At 35.6% G+C, this 16,951-nt stretch overlaps 3 protein-coding genes across 3 annotated transcripts; 1 reads left to right on the top strand and 2 right to left on the bottom strand.

Annotated features, from left to right (window-relative positions):
• Positions 1 to 13,860: 13,860 nt before the first annotated feature.
• Positions 13,861 to 14,184, bottom strand: GCK72_012395 (uncharacterized protein; the record flags this gene model as incomplete). The annotated part of the gene is made up of 1 exon (XM_003101778.2): positions 13,861 to 14,184. One exon carries the CDS (start codon positions 14,182 to 14,184, stop codon positions 13,861 to 13,863), a length of 324 nt encoding a protein of 107 aa, XP_003101826.2.
• GCK72_012394 (uncharacterized protein) lies at positions 13,933 to 15,122 on the top strand (the record flags this gene model as incomplete). The annotated part of the gene is made up of 3 exons (XM_053729077.1): positions 13,933 to 14,004; positions 14,695 to 14,884; positions 14,935 to 15,122. 3 exons carry the CDS (start codon positions 13,933 to 13,935, stop codon positions 15,120 to 15,122), a joined length of 450 nt encoding a protein of 149 aa, XP_053583849.1.
• Positions 15,123 to 15,856: 734 nt separating this feature from the next.
• On the bottom strand, positions 15,857 to 16,585 carry GCK72_012393 (uncharacterized protein; the record flags this gene model as incomplete). Its single annotated transcript, XM_003101754.2, has 1 exon — positions 15,857 to 16,585. One exon carries the CDS (start codon positions 16,583 to 16,585, stop codon positions 15,857 to 15,859), a length of 729 nt encoding a protein of 242 aa, XP_003101802.2.
• Positions 16,586 to 16,951: the final 366 nt, after the last annotated feature.

The raw sequence follows: 16,951 nt of genomic DNA, 5'->3' as shown, positions 1-16,951 counted from the left end.
GACACTTGTTGTTTCGTGAAAACTTTGCAGAAATATTGTCAACGTAGACTAACTTTTGGCTTCAAATTCCGGATAATAAGGAATACTTGTAACCGGACTAAAAAGCCATGCATACTTGGATTCTTGAGCTCAATAGTTAGATATTCATTTTTTTTCAAGATCCAGACTACGTATGTATGTGGTGAATCTAAATAAGTAACGTCAGTTATAATTTGAGAAACACTTCACAGATCTGCGCCATTAAATCAAACATTTGAAATATGTACATGTGATTATATTGAAACAGTTTATTAGTCGGAAGAACACTCGCTAAAGAAAACCAATGTTTCAGAATCTTACTATCAATTTCAATTACAACATGTGAACGTAATCTAAACATCTTGAAACTGAAAAATTTTGGGATGTTTAGTGAATTTCTTCTTCCTACTAATGGAATAGTTCTGTGTGTGTGTCCAACGCTTCTTCCTGAATAACTTTTTTCTCTCTAAACCGTTTCCAAAGATGTCTGGGGGTATACCCATGAACCTCCGAGCGCTTCAATTTTTTGGACCACGGGTGTCAGATTACTGTAGGATTACTGTAGCTACTGTAACCCAAAAAATGAAAAGGTGTTCCAAACAGAACGAGGGAAGACGAGACTGGGGTGGTAACAACCTGGACACCTCAGTGAGACACCCAAAAAAAATTGGGCCGGTTACTGTAAGATTACGGTAGTTACAGAGTTTTGAACATTAACAGTCGAACCTGAATATTTTGAAAGGTTCAGATCCCCACTGATGAAGTACGTTGATAAATTTGTTAACTCTGTAACCCTGTACTTTTCCTCGAGAATCTTTGCAGATTTTCCACTGCCATAGCCCTAAAGGGGTAATGTAGCTACAGTAACCCAAAAATCGGAAAAGCAGGTTCAAACTGAAAATACTGGGTCTTGACTTTGGTAGTGACACCCTTGGCACCATAAAACAAGCCTTCAAAACATTTTAGACAGTTTGGCCGCAAGATCCAGAAATTCCCAGAAGTTTCCAGAATGTTCCAGAAACTTCTAGAAAAATAGATTTGGAAACTTCCAGAAAGTTTCAGAAATTTATAGACACTTCCAGAAAATTCCAAAACCTTCCAGAAATTTCGGAACATATCTGGATACCGAAAAGCGTGAGAAAAACGCGGCGAAGCCGCGCCAGCTCTGCTGGTTCAGATTTATTGGTTAAAAAAAGTAAAGCAATGAAGTTACTGTTTCAAAACACAGGCATAAGGGGAAATTGTTATTTTTAAACATTTCCATACGATTTTTGAAGATGCTGTCTGTAGATTTCCCCGTGTGTTTTTCACGATGTTCGAATGAACATTGAGAAATAAAAGAGAACAACTATCAGGCTTGTCGTAGGAAGAATTTGGGTAGAAATTGGAAACGTACTGCGTGAAAGAGAGAACATTTGAAATCCGTGAATCAATCACAGTTTCAAAATATCAAGAATGCCAGAAACCTGGTTTAAAGTAATTAAACTGGAATTAGAAATTCATATTTTCTCACTGAACAGTTCATCGAAATAAAAAAAATACCGTTTCGAGAAGCTCGCATTTCGGGTTCACATATATACATTTTGACTCATTAAAGTAAGACCAGGTTGTTTCGTTTTGTACATCGTTATATTCAAACGTTGTAAAGCTTCAGCTTTGTTTCATTTTTGTGATTCTTCAATAATTTCTTGAGCTCGCATGCCATTTCCTCATTATCCAGTTCTTTTTTGAACGAGAATTGTTCTAGCTTTGAATAGTTTACACATTCTTGAACCCACTTAAAGTTCATAAACGTTGCTGTTGCAATCTGAGGTCATTTGATACTTTAATTGTCTGTTTCATCATCGTGCCCTATTAATGGGAATACAGTTGGTTTCTGTTTACAACATTATATAATATTACGCTCCACGGGAAATATTCCATCAACAGTCAGTTCATTTTTGCGTGGACAAGGCAGGTAAATTTACCGTTGCATTAGTAAAATTTTTGATCATAGTTTATTACGAAAGGATGAAAAAGTGGATACGTGGAGATTACAATTACTCAATTCTTTATTAAATATAAGAAACATATGTAAAACACGAGTTTTGCGATTAAAAATTTTGAAACTGCACTTTAAACCAAACTGAGAACAAAGATTTTGATCTGGATAAGCAAAAAATAATGTTCGAATCCATAACGAATAAAACGCGTTTTAAAATGTAGTTTATTAATAAGAACACAGTGAAACAGAATTTTAGTGCGAAGTGTTCTGTTTCTAAAAGCATGTATATTTTACTCCATCTCAATATTCTTCAATGATATATTATTGTACATACTGTCACGTTATTTGAAACTTCGATCGCATTTTTATAAACATCTGAATTTCCAACACTGTTCTGATAATTGAGCGTAGTTACTGCTCCATAAAATAGAAAAATAGAATATTACTTCCGTTGTTTCTGATAAACTTTTTCGTCGAGTGTTATTGTATCAAATTTTCTTGTTACAAAGAAAACAATAAATCGAGAATGATTTAGGGTCTTCTGTTTCACGTCGAGTCTTTGAAATCTCAATCTCAGTAATTCAAACACTTGTAAAAGTGAAAACATTGAATAATGTACTAAAGTAATTGTGCGTGTCTCACAAATGTGCGATATTTTGTTTCGGTTACAGTTATTTAGCGAATAAAAGTAACCTCGTATCGTATTTTAATGAGCATGTTATAAAGACTTGACGTGATCTGACATCTCACATCTGCAACACGCTGCAAACTTTGAAAAATAAATTGCTATAGTTTTAATAAAAAAACGTGCTTGAAGTCAACGGTAAGCAGCTTCTTCAGCGTCATTGTTTGTACATCTTTTCTGTTTCGAAGTGTCTTTATTCCATATGCATTCACAGTGTAGAGCTGTTGTTTCAATCTTTCTGATATTGAAAATCAGCTGTTCTTTAATGTTTCAGCTTCCCACCTTCAGTATCAGTTTTAGTTCTTTACGGTTTGAGAGTTTCATATTTTTCACTGTTAATTTATTGTACCAAATTTTAAAATAAACTTTTGTTTTAGTTTTTTACCTTCTTCGAACAGTCTTACTCATACCGCAAACGAAAAACATTCAGTTGTCTGTGAAATTCTCTAATTTTATTCTGCATTTTCAGCAATGAGGTAAATTGCCCCCTGACTATTGGAAATTTGTTAATTTGAGCAATAATATTGATAATATCGATTAACCTTTGGTTTTAGATTCCGGATAAACAGGGAATCTTGCAGCCGGACTAAAGAAATTATTATATCAAAATTTTGAAATAGGTACAAATGCTTATATTGAAACATATGATTAGTCGGAAGAACACTCGCTGAAAAAAAAGAAAACCTATGTTTCAGAAACCGACTATCAATTTCAATTACAACATGTGAACGTAATCTAAACATCTTGAAACTGAAAAATTTTGAGATGTTTAGTGAATTCTTCAGATTTATTGGTTTAAAAAAGTAAAGCAATGAAGTTACTGTTTCAAAACACAGCCATAAGCGAAAATTGTTATTTTTAAACATTTCCATCCAATTTTTGAAGATGCTGTCTGTAGATTTCTCCGTGTGTTTTTCAGGTTGTTCGAATGAATTTTGAGAAATCAAAGAGAAAAACTAACAGACTTGTCGTAGGAAGAACACGATGAAAAAAATTGGAAACGCACTATATGAAAAAGAGAGCATTTGAAATCCGTGAATCAATCACAAACATCAAGAATGCCAGAAACCTGGTTTAAAGTCATTAAACTGGAATTAGAAATTCATATTTTTTCACTGAACAGTTCATGGAAATAAAAAAATACCGTTTCGAGAAACTCATATCTTGGGTTCACATCAGTGTGTGCTCTCGATATTTTTTCTCCAAAATCTCTCGAGAGATTCTCGAGGGATTTTTGAGCCTCTCGAGAGATTTCTCGAGAGAAACCGAGAGATAACTCAAAGACTGCTCCCAAAAGAGCACAGTGCGAATTTCGACTCTGGGACATTGCAAACGGACATTTCGATACCAGACATTTTGAAAACGGACATTTCGAAACCGGTGAAACACAAATACCTTTTATATTGAAACAAAGGTACATTCTGTTTTCAGCTTTTTGGTACCAATCTGAAGACAATAGTTTGATCCCCACTGCGGAAAATAAACAATTTATTCATTTTTCACCGGTTTCGAAATGTCATGTTTCGAAAACCAGGAAATAGTCTGTCGAAAGATTGATTTCTCTCGAAAGATATCTCGCGAATCTCTCAAGAAAATCTCGAGAGAAATCTTTCGAAAATCTCTCGAGATATTTTCGAGAGATCTGTCGAGAGATTTCTCGAGAGATCTCTCGAGATGCTCTCAAAGACACATACTGGTTCACATACATTTTGATTCATTCAAAACAAGGTATTGGTGTTCCACTTAGTTTCCTTGTTAACTAACACTCACAGCATAACATTTGTAGAAAACAGATATCAACACGCATACGGCATCAATATAATTCCCATGAGACGCTGCTGTTACATAAATAGCGAAACTGAAAGCCACAGAAGCCAGGTTCTGCAACGGTTGGTTGAAAAAAGTTAATTTTTCCAAATAGACACACACAAGTCAGTCTGTAGTGAAATCCTGTTTTCCCAACTGAAAGTGTAGCGCTTGTTAAACGCGTAGACCCTTTGACTACAATGACTGAAGTTATTCACAAAATGTTGACTTCTGTCACATTAAAAAAACTACTGTTTTAAGAAAGTGTTATTCCGGAGAATACACTGCTCGACATAAGTATACGGCCACTTCATTTTTCAAAATTTTTTCATGAATGAGTAAATCTTCTGCGGAATCTCAAATGCAGAAAAATACTGCTCCGGTGGCATTAAAATATGCGATAGAAAAAATAAGATCCCTTTCTATATTTTTGGAAAAATGTGATTTTTTGTGAAAAATAGCTTTTTTCGACGCGACATAAGTATAAAGCCAGTACTTGAAAAATGAACATAGAAGTTCAAACAAGTGTCAAATCAACAATAATTATATTTACAGTCCAAAAATGATTGTTTTGATGTACTTTTTGACATTTCAAGTTAAGAAAATAAAATATTTTTGGGCACAATATAGAGAAAAATGCATAAAAATTTGCAAGGCATTTATGAAATTTTTATCACTCTGATATGTTCTGTAGGTTATGAGAAAACTACAGATTATATCTAGAATTATTTTTTGAACCTGTTTTAAGAACTTCCATCACTCAACGAAATAGGGATTTGTGACCTTGTACTACTATTTCCTTGTTTTTCATGTAAATTTTCTCACTTTGGTCAAAAAATAACGTTCAGTGTTGAGATTCACGTTGACCCAGTATAATTTTACAATTCTAGGATTCTTTATAAACATTTATTCCACATTTTGCTGGAAAAAAACTTGCTTACTCGAAGTCTGGAAGGGGGTCATTGAGAGAAACCAAATGCCAACCCAAACTGAAAACTGACAAGAGAAGTTTGAGCAAAAAAGATTATTAAAAGATTAAAAATTATTTTAAAACAAAAAAACTAAGTAGTAGTAGTAGTTTTGAATCTTTTGCTGCAGAATAAATGTTTTTATTCGGTTGTTTAACCCCGAACTCAGTTTTCGAATTTGCATCCCACTTTCCTTCTCAAAAATTTCATCCCTGACCTCAAATAAGCAAGTTTTGTCCCAACAAAATGTGGAATAAATGTTTATAAAGAATCCTAGAATTGTAAAATTATACTGGGTCAACGTGAATCTCAACGCCGATTGTTATTTTTTGACCAAAGTGAGAAAATTTACATGAAAAACAAGGAAATAGTAGTACAAGGTCACAAATCCCTATTTCGTTGAGTGATGGAAGTTCTTAAAACAGGTTCAAAAAATAATTCTAGATATAATCTGTAGTTTTCTCATAACCTACAGAACATATCAGAGTGATAAAAATTTCATAAATGCCTTGCAAATTTTTATGCATTTTTCTCTATATTGTGCCCAAAAATATTTTATTTTCTTAACTTGAAATGTCAAAAAGTACATCAAAACAATCATTTTTGGACTGTAAATATAATTATTGTTGATTTGACACTTGTTTGAACTTCTATGTTCATTTTTCAAGTACTGGCTTTATACTTATGTCGCGTCGAAAAAAGCTATTTTTCACAAAAAATCACATTTTTCCAAAAATATAGAAAGGGATCTTATTTTTTCTATCGCATATTTTAATGCCACCGGAGCAGTATTTTTCTGCATTTGAGATTCCGCAGAAGATTTACTCATTCATGAAAAAATTTTGAAAAATGAAGTGGCCGTATACTTATGTCGAGCAGTGTACCATATTAATACAATTCACGTGTGATTAATTGTTGAGAGTTTCTATTTTGTTGAAGAAAACCAAAATAAAAAAACTGGCTCAGAGCTCAGAAAAATGACATTTCGATAAATACGTGCTTAATTTTTAACTCTTTCTCAAACAGGGCACTGACATCAGGAATATTTCATACCACTTGAAAAAATGAAACAATTCCCGTTGTTTGAAAGCTTCAAGTTATTTAGAACTTACAATGCGCGATTTCGACGTTTCTCATACAAGCATCTTAAGTACAAATTCTGGAGATGATAAGTGGAAACAAATTATAGACATGGAGAAACAGAACATGTGTGGTGTTAGGAAAAAAAGTTAACACAGTAAGAGTCGTTGACTAACTTGAGAACTTCAACACGTTAGGAAAAGCTCAGATCGAAACAGATGAATTTTTAGAGAGCTAACGGATGAACAATAGGAAGGACGGGTAAAATGTTTGAAGCAGGGAGATATTTGACTTACAATGCAAAAATACAGTAACCAACAAATTTTTGGAAGTTTGAAACCTTAAATCTTTTATGAAAAATGCCGTTTCAATCGGTTAGTTTTTGAGATATTTGCAATGATAACTCACTCATGCGGAGTTGAAGACATCGATATGTAAAGCAAGAATTGAATGCGTCTCATGGAAACATAATATCAAAAAACAGATTGATCTATGTTTCAGTTCGTCTATTTAGCTATATTATGATTTGCCCATACATTATGAACATCCGATTGGACAAAAAAAACGAGAATTCGATATGTGGATAGTTTGAGATCAAAGTCTTACGGTTGTGGTATAGATCATTCTGAAAATGCTAAAAGTTCCTGTTTCATGATCAATGTAAAAACTGTGATTTGCTTATTTGTTATTAACGTTGAATTGTCCATTATATTTGAATTCAAAAATGGGAAATACACACCGACACACTTCTTTGCTTGTGTGTCATCTCTAGTCATTTGTTGTTAGTTGTCCAGACTTCATACCGTTCATGTTATTTCCATTGTGCTCATTATCTTTTTGTGAAACTGAAAATCAGTCAAACAGTGATCAGTCACAATGCTAAAACGCGCTTATTTTAGTGCGAATGTTCCTGTTTCAAAAACATTACAGCTTTGTGTGTGTTTTTTTTTCTTTTAGTAAATGGTGTCTGTAAGATAAGCCTTTCATTGTCCTCCTGCTTCCATAATAAGTGACATATTCGAAATCTATAGCAAGTTGCTTTTTTAACAAAGCTTTAATTTTGCCACTGAAACAGAAGTTCTCACACACTGAATTTAATCGCTGTTCCAAAATTCTCATTTTATTTAACTAATCGATTACGAATGTTTCAATACCAGTCGGTTCACGTCGCCTAACGGCGACTAAACCTCCTTCTCAACACCACCATTCTAGGTGTTACAGAAAATCGTGATTGGAATCCTCTATTTTTTCTGAATCCGATGAAATCAAAAAATCTGTCACGTCGTCACTTTTTAGAAAACGGCCTGTAACTTTTTATGACGTGGATCAATGCGAAAACGGACGACACGTTTGGAATCCTCTATTTTTTCGGAATCCGATGAAATCAAAAAATCTGTCACGTCGTCACTTTTTAGAAAACGGCCTGTAACTTTTTATGACGTGGATCAATCCGAAAACGGACGACACGTTTGGAATCCTCTATTTTTTCGGAATCCGATGAAATCAAAAAATCTGTCACGTCGTCACTTTTTAGAAAACGGCCTGTAACTTTTTATGACGTGGACCAATCCGGAAACAGACGACACGTTTGGAATCCTCTATTTTTTCTGAATCCGATGAAATCAAAAAATCTTTCACGTTCTGACATGGGTTCGAACCAACTAACTGTAGTCAACGTTGCTTAACTTGCCAGATCGGACGCTGCGACGCACCCACTTGATCCATGTGGCGAGGAGAAACGGCGGCCGGGCGAGGAAAGAAAAGGCGACCGTCTCCCCCCCCTTTTTCCGCTGTCAATTCCCCAATGCTTTATCAGTGTTTCTGTCTCAGAAGACGTCATTTTAAGAATTTTGAAAAAAGAAAAAGACGGGCATTGAGTGGTGAAAGTTTCTGATCTTTTGGTCCAAATTTGAAGAAAATCGGTTCAGTAGGAAGGGCGGTAGGATCGGCGAACCACAGACAAACATACAGAATCTGGTGTTTGTTAATAGTAAAGATCCGTTCCGATTAAGATATCTCATTCCTGTTATGTTCTTTTCGTATTCTTTTCCAATATTTCACATTAGTATGCTCCGAAAAAAGCTCATCTAGTTCAAACGTTTCTATAATTACAATCATTTGCAGTTTCAAACAGTTCCTATTCAAAGAAATACATTTTTGTTACAGTAAAAATAAGTAAAATACAATTTCTCATTCCAAAATATTATATAGCCTTAGTTTGAGTCTCTTGCCGGACTTTCTATCCAAATCATTGAATAGTAAGACTAATTTTTACAATTTTTTTTGGAATGTAATATTTTTTCACAATAAAGAAACACTGTTTCCCAAATGCTACAATTCCATACCGTTACTTCTAGCTTAGTTCCAAATGCAAGAAATTTGAGTCAAATTTTCTGTTTCTTCATTGTGTGATGTATTGCTCAATGGGAGTATACATAATCGGTTCCTGTTTTCAAGACCAACGTTTCACGGCTACAGTAACATATTTCTTTCTCACAAGGATAATCTCACTAAATAACTTTTACATGGAAATCAGCGATTTCGTTCATTAAATAACCAATTTTCATCCCAAATTATTCCTTTAGTATGCACCAATGAAATAAGAAATTGTGCATTTTCCCACATCAACATTTATAAAAATCTATTGTAGACTTAAGAAACAAATGTGAAACATGGGTTTTGGAATTGAAAACTTTTAAAACAAAAATACAAAAAAATATATCAAAAAATGCACTTGGATAAGCATAAATTATTTTAGAGTAGGGAACTTCTCTTTAACGCATTTTTAGAAAAATTGTATTCATCAGAACGCAGTGAAACAGAATTTTAGAATCAAGTTTTCTGTTTCTGAAGCATGTGAAGTTGCATCCTTCTTGTTATCCTTTAATAGCAGGTAATTTTTCGCATTCCTCAAACTGCCTCTGTCTTTTTCAAGGTATGAATTTTATACCTCGAAAAAATAGCGTAGTTACAAACACTGCTTCATAAAAAAGATAAATGAAACATGGATTTTGCAGTTGTTGATAATTCGTATCTACTACTTCATTTTGTTTTGCCTACTTCCGGAATGTTCTTTCATCCAGTATTTCAATTGAAAAAACTCAAGGCATCAAACTTCACTAGCAAAGTAAAAGTAACTGTTTCGTCAATGTAGTTGTCAAGTGAACATCCGTCATAATCCTGGAAGTGTTAAATAGAAACGATGATTTGACGGAATGAATAAATGTCTTATTCAGCTAAGTTCGTTAAAAAAATGCCATAGTTTTCACAAACAGCGTGTTTTAAGGTAACACTAACTAGCTTGTTCAGTGTGTTTGTTTTATTTTGTGTCTCATTTCTGTTTCGAAGTCATGTTTTGTTTTGCGCAGATCAAATTAATCTATTCTGCTATTTTTTTCTTCTAACGCTCCTGTACTGTATGTTTCCAGTAATCAGTAAGAACATTCTGTATCGAAAACTATTTACAAATGCTCCCCAGGTTTCAATTACTTTGTGTACTATTTTGACCATTTTATCGCGGCTGATACCTCCAAACAATAGACTTTCAGTTGAAAATCACTGTTTCTTGTATGTCTCAACTTCCCACCATCAATTTTTGATTCGGTTCATCATCTTTGCTGAGTTCGTTTATTTTTTCAATCAGCAATTCTTACTATTTTTTTTCCAAACAGCTGGGCATTTTCTTATTGTCAGAATGAAGACAGCATACTACTGAAACTTTAAGATTTTTCCGTTTGCCGTTCTTTGATATCCAAAACAAATACCGGTCTCCGATCGATAGAAGCCGTCTCTGTGCAGAATCGAAAAAGTTCGATATCTCAAAAAACTTGATGTTGATGTTTCAATATAAATACAAAAGACTACTGGAAAATTTACTGTAATATTTTAAAGAAATGTGAATTGAAGATTTGCAAATGTAGTTTTTGAAAAAACTCCGCTCCACTAGAAGCTGATTATTGTTGAGAAGAAATTATTTTTTGGAGAATAGGGTTATATTGTTAGAATGGATTTTGAGAAATACTCCATTGATCAGAACGCAGTAAAATACAATTTAAGCGTAAAATTGTCTGTTTCTGAAAGTATGTGAAACTTCATCCTTCTCAAGATCCCTTAATAATAACATCAGGGGTTATCTCTTTCTTCCAACTTTCTTTATCTTCAGAAAAGTATGAATTTTATAGGTTCCTACTTTGATAAAAGAGCGTAGTTATAAGCACTGCTTTATAAAAAAGATAAATAAAAATGGTTTTTGCTGTTGTTTATTGAACTGCGTCTTCTTGAATAACTTCGAAACTCTCAAACTTCATTTTGGTTCGTCTATTTCCGGACCAATTTAATTGAAAATAGCCAAAAACATCAAACTTCACAAGCAAAATAAAAGTGACTGTATCGACAATGTGCTATAGTGCGTTACTGGTTATCTTGTAGTTAACAAGTAAGTTCCTTAAACTGTTTACGTGGAAGTGTTATAAAAAACTAGAAACGATGATTTGGCGGGATTTACCATTGGCATGATAAATGTATCATTCAACTAACTTCGAAAAAAAAAAGTTATAGTTTTCACAAACTGTTTTAATTTGATAATGAATAGCTTCTTCAGTGTGTTTGATTTATTTTGTGTTTAATTTCTGTTTCGAAGTCATTTTTTGTTTTGCACAGATCAAATTAATCTATTCGATTGTTCTATTGTTCTGTTTTGTATGTTTCCAGTAATCAGTAAGAACATTCTATACCAAAAAAACTACAAATGTCTCGCAGGTTTCAATTACTTTGTGTCCTATTTCAAAAAATAAACGTATCTCTGCAATTTCTGGGCGGAATACCTCTAAAGAATAGAATAGACAGTTGTTGAAAATCTCTGTTTCGTGTATGTTTCAGCGTCCGAAAATCGAACAACCTTAGTTTCGTTTCACAAACTCCTACTTTTTCAACTTTTTTTACCTTTCCAATTATCAACTCTTTCCATTTTTATACAAACAATTGAACATCATTTTCTTAATTTCAGAAGGAAGGCAGCTGACTGACTAGTAAGATTTTTCCGTTTCCCGTCTTTGATACCCAAAGCAAATACCGGTATTTTTTCTGTTTCACTGTTGTCACATCTAAACATCAGTAATGTTTTCAGCTGCTAGTTTTTGACTCACATATGCCCTTTCCCTTACCTGTTTTGTTATCTACTGTTTGTCGGAACCCTCATCCATCTAAACACGTTCTCCTATTGAAAAAGGTCGTCTCTGTGCAGAATCGAAAAAGTACGCTATCTCAGAAAAAATTATGTTGATGTTTCAATAATAAGACAAAAGACTACTCGGAAAATTTTCAGCAATCATATCATGTGATTGCTGAAAATATAAAACTTTGGGTGTCTTGGATCCATTTGAATTGAAGGTTTGCAAAAGTACATTTTTTAAAAACTCTGATCAAGCAGAAACTTATTATTGTTGAGAATGACAGATAAAGTAATGTGAAAACGAGTGTCATTTTTATAAAAACTTCTAGTAACCTGGCTATCAAAAGCTCAACAAAAAATACGCCTTCTATTAATGCAGAAATTTGTTAAATCGCGCACATTGTTTAAAAAATAATCATTGAACTGATTGTTTTTGTGAAATGCAGAGAAGTTGAGGTACAACAACATTTGATCATAGATAACCACTAGAAAGTTAGAAAATTGAGATTTTCATAAGGCGCGAAAACTGAAAAATTGATGAGCGGAAAATTAGAGATGTCAACGAAACTGAAATTTTAACATGAGAGATGTGAAAATATGTTTAAAATGAGATGGAGACATGAAAGTTACTCGAAATCCAGTTACATATTTGAAATCATTTCTGATGACTGTGGAAGAAAAATTGTCAAAACGGAAGTGCTTTCTGGAAAATAAGGAAAATCCCCATTCAAAATGTTAGGAAATCGGGGCGAGTAGGAGAGCAGAATTTTGTTTTCATACTAATGAAATGAAGATGATGAAATAGTGAAACTTTTCAAAAAGGGGATCAAAAAGGGTTTGTACTTATTTAGTACGGTACTCACTATTTATTGATAATTCATGTTTTAAACTATTTCAGTTTCACACGAGTGATGACCACAATTGAACCCTGAGAACAAATTATTCTCGCTATCACTTTTTTCCATTTCTTCAGTCACTTGATACATTCACTCTCACCTATCATTTTAATATTCCCCTCTCTCGTTTTCGTGTCATTCTCTTAGTGATTTCCCAAATTATGGTGTAGCATAAATCGCATGGCAATTTTACAATAAACAAATACAAATAAATCGTTTTTCTTGTCACACAAACCACCTTCCCTCCTTCATATCGATTCAAATATTTCCGTTTTTAGATTCTCCTAAATGGCAAGTAACAAGACTTATTAATAGTATTAGTTTCATTTTTTCATATCACATTCAAAATATTTCTTGCATCTTGAAAATGGAGTTCATATCTGAAAAGGACGCCTTTTGTTATCCCGAACTTCACGTTTTGAGTTCGACTTCCTGTTAATCTTGATAGAAACGGAGGGTAGTGGGTGGAATTAAAAAAACATCTTCAGCAATTTGTGAACCAAAAAGATGAGAAGAAATTATAATTTCGAAACAGATAAAATAGAAGTAGACTTTAATTCTATGATATTTCGATTACTGCTTCACAAAATATCTTGATTGGTGGAAATTGATTAGTATGTTTCATGGTACCTGTAAAAGTAAGAGTTTTTTATTTGCATATTCAGATGGAATTGTGAAGGGGACGCTCCCGATGCCCTTCGTTCTAGCTCAACCTTTATCCGATCCCTCGGACTTGGGGTTACGGTAGGACACAAGATAAATAGAAGACAGTTGGTTATTGAATATATATAGGTTTATTATAGTTGAGTAAATATCGAGTGGAGTAACCTTAGTGAGACCCTGAACTACGGGGTTACTGTAGTTTGGGGCCTCATCCCTGGACAGGTGACATCCCAGAGCTAAGGCTATCTCGAGACTAAAGAAACGAGAGGGCGCCGTCCCTGCTCCTTAGAGTAGGGGCGGAGCCTGTCTCCTCCGTCTCTCCTCTTGGTGGTGGGCCGCTAAGAGGAGAGGATTGCGAAAGAGGGGAAGCCAGACTAGAGTCTGGTTCTCCCCGTTCACATCCCCCCCGGTTGAGAAATGTGGCCGTCCCGGTCACCAAAAGGAGGAGACCTACATATTATCAATTAAATATTGTATATATAAAAAAACATTTACATAAAAAGAATGAAAAGAAAGTGATGTTAAATACAATAGACGCTAACCTAAAATTACCTAAATTATTATTTTGAAAAGAAAAATTATCATCCTTGCTACATTCTGAATGGGTATTGTGGGTATTGGGGTGGGAGAATGAATTGTGGGGCGGGTTGTGGTGAGACATAATGGATGGTTGGTTGTGGAATCAATTGGGGTGGAATTTGGGATGGGATTTGGGATGGAAATTGCGGTGGGAAGTGAGGGGCCGTGATCTGTACTACCTGCGGTTGTTGGTACATCGGAGTAGCATACTGGAACCGTTGCTGCTGACGTTGCGCGTTGTTCTGTTGCTTCCTCTTCTGCTGTTGCTTCTTTGCTGTACCTTGGCCTTCCTTCTTCTTAATCCATTGTCCTCCTCTTTTCCCATTGTTTTCCATCCTTGTATTTCCTCCACGTCTCCAATTCCCTCGTCTCGGACCGGTGTTCCTTGGTGGGCTTCGTCTTGGGGAGCGTCTTCTTGCTGGGCTGCGGATTCTGAACGGTCCTCTGCCTGCCGGAAACTGCACCCTTGATCTTAGAGTGGATCTGGAAAATTCTATATTTTTAGTTTCTTCCGACTTTCTTTGGCAATTTTCTTTTTTCGGAAATTCATTGTTCGCGGCAATCAAAAAATCCATTTTTAAATTTCCGCGCAAATGATTTCCCGAGGTGGCCCGCAAGTGCGCTCTACTGGACTGGCGTTTTCAAAAGTTGTTTATTTGTTTTTGGCTATAATTTTCGATTTTTCCTGCTATTTTTCGACGTTTTCTCGTTTTTTTTTCCCGTCGTTTTCCTTCACCAATTCCATTTTTAATCAACAACTTAGCCATTTTCCAGCATTTCCTCGTTTTTCTCGTGATTTCTCTCACGATTTTCCATTTTCCGTTAACAATTTAGCCTTTTTCCAGACTCCCGTCATGCAACGTGTCGCTCTCGGGCTCTGTCCCTCAGACTGCTCAATGCGTGGTACTTGTCGTCTCGTCGGAGGATTTGCCAAATGCTTTTGCCGAAAAGGGTGGACCGGAGCCGCCTGTGAGACCGCGACCGCGGCTGTTGCTTCCACCGTCCTCCCAAGTACTCCGGACTCCAGTATTCTCGGTAAGCTGAAATTCTTAACCAATTTTTTCACCTCTCATCTCTTCTTGCAGTCCCCATCTTGCTCGTCGCGTTGCTGAGCCTGCTCGTTCTCTGCCTTGCGGCCGTCGTCGTCTATCTGATGTCTGGTAGGCGCTCAGTTGGATGTGTCGATTTCGACGCCGAAATCGAGAGTGGCAAGGCTATGCTCCACGAGAAGGCTACTTTCTGGAAGAAGGTTAAGGCTCGATTTGTTAACTGAGGCCCGCGGATTCCTTGAAATTTAATTTTCCCTTCTCTGCTTTCCCTTCTGAACCTCTCACTTTAATTGTTACTTCTTTTACTGCACTGATCTTATTTTCTTAAGTTTTCCATGTTCGATTAAGCTAGATCTCTCTCTTTGATCTTATTTTCTCTTTCGCCGGGTATTTGAGGCGTGTAGCTTAATCCAATTATCTTTTTATCTGATTTCCCCGAAATCTCTCGATTCTACTAGGATTTTTCTCTCATTTCTTCTCGTTCTTCTGATATCTCTTTTATCTCTTCTCATTCTTCTACTCATGTTCTCTGTTATCTCTCCACTTTCTAACCTTTCTTATTTTTTACCCATTTTCTCGATTTCTCTGTACTCTCTCGTTCTCCTGTTGTCTCTCTATTTCTCATCTCACGGGTGTTTCAATTTGTTGACGGGTTGCTTTTTATTGTTACGGCTACACAAAAGAATGAAGTCCCGTTGTTAATAATCATTCTTAGCTAATTTAAATATTCGCTTTTTCAGGAGTTTTTCTCTAGATGAAAGGATTTGAATATTCTTTTGGCGAAACTCTTTTCTTCTGGTAACCAGCGAAACAAAGTGAATGATTCTCTTACGAACTGCCAACCTTCTCGACCACTTTCTATTTTCAGATGACGTTTATTTGAAGGGATAAATTCTCTGGTATATATGGTATTATTCTAAATTATGATAGAGGAGACGAGAAAAAAAAAATTCGACTATTATTCCAAATCGTCTCTCGCCACGATTTCCCATTCTTCGTTCTCCGAATCCTCCTCCTGAGGGTTTCTTCCTTGCTGCATGGTGATTCTTGCGAACCCTCTGAGTGGTCTCTGTCCCTCCGGAAGCCAGACGTATGGGTGTGGGGACCGGAGTAGTGGCTGGAGTCCTGCCTCCTCTGCTGATTGATATCTTGTTACAAAGGCTGCATTCCCCTCCTTTTCTTCCGTCGTGAACCGTCGTGCCATTCCGATGGCAATGGCTCCGTCCCTTCCCATTTGGAGCTCCATGCTCAGTTTTTTCTCCTTCGAGAAGGTCTTGAGCCATGCCTCCACTGCTGAGTTTGTATGCTTGACTTTCGCGAACGGAAAGAATCCGTTGTAGTAGTGGCCCGTCTCCCCGAACCACGGAAACTGATTGTGAAAGAGGACCTTCAGTAGCAGTTCCCCTCCTTTTTGATTTTGGCTGGGAAGGTAGATCGATTGAATTCCTAATTTTTCTCCATCCAATTTAACTTTCCATCCAGAACAAGTTGTTTCATCTAATTCCCCTTTCCTTGGATGGTAGTCTTCGGAATAGACAGTGATTTCAAAGAGCTCTCCTGGTTGCCTTTTCTTTGATTGGTTGTGGATGACTAGGTTTTCTTCGAATTTCGGGGTGAAGAGCATGACTCTTCCTCCTTCTTCCGAGATGACCATAGCCTTGACAATCGTTACGTTGTTGCACGCCATCTTCAAGAAAACTCAATTAGTGATGCATGTCTAGTTCCTTCCTTTAATAATTTTCTTTTCCGACTAGGCCTTCCCCCTTTCGCTCTTCTTTTCGCTGCTCTTCGCATTTCTTTCTCGTTTCCCTTTCTATTACAACTCATTACACTTTCTCTCGTTTTTCACGTTCTTTCTGACCTTTCTGGACGGGGATTTTACTAGAGCTCTTGTTTATTGATTATTTATTTACGCAAATTTTTAAAAGAAAAGAGTAGGTTATATGTTTCTACAACGAAATAGAGTATTTTAATAGCATTTTAACAGTATTTTGAGAAGCTTATAACTGGGCGGCTGTTGACGGTGACTCTTCTTGTGCTTATTTTCCCTCAA

Source organism: Caenorhabditis remanei, chromosome IV (assembly GCF_010183535.1).
Source record: "Caenorhabditis remanei strain PX506 chromosome IV, whole genome shotgun sequence".
In the NCBI taxonomy this organism is placed as follows: Eukaryota; Metazoa; Nematoda; class Chromadorea; order Rhabditida; family Rhabditidae; genus Caenorhabditis; species Caenorhabditis remanei.
Note: the sequence above shows the minus strand (reverse complement) of the source record. Positions and strands in the feature narration are given on the sequence as shown.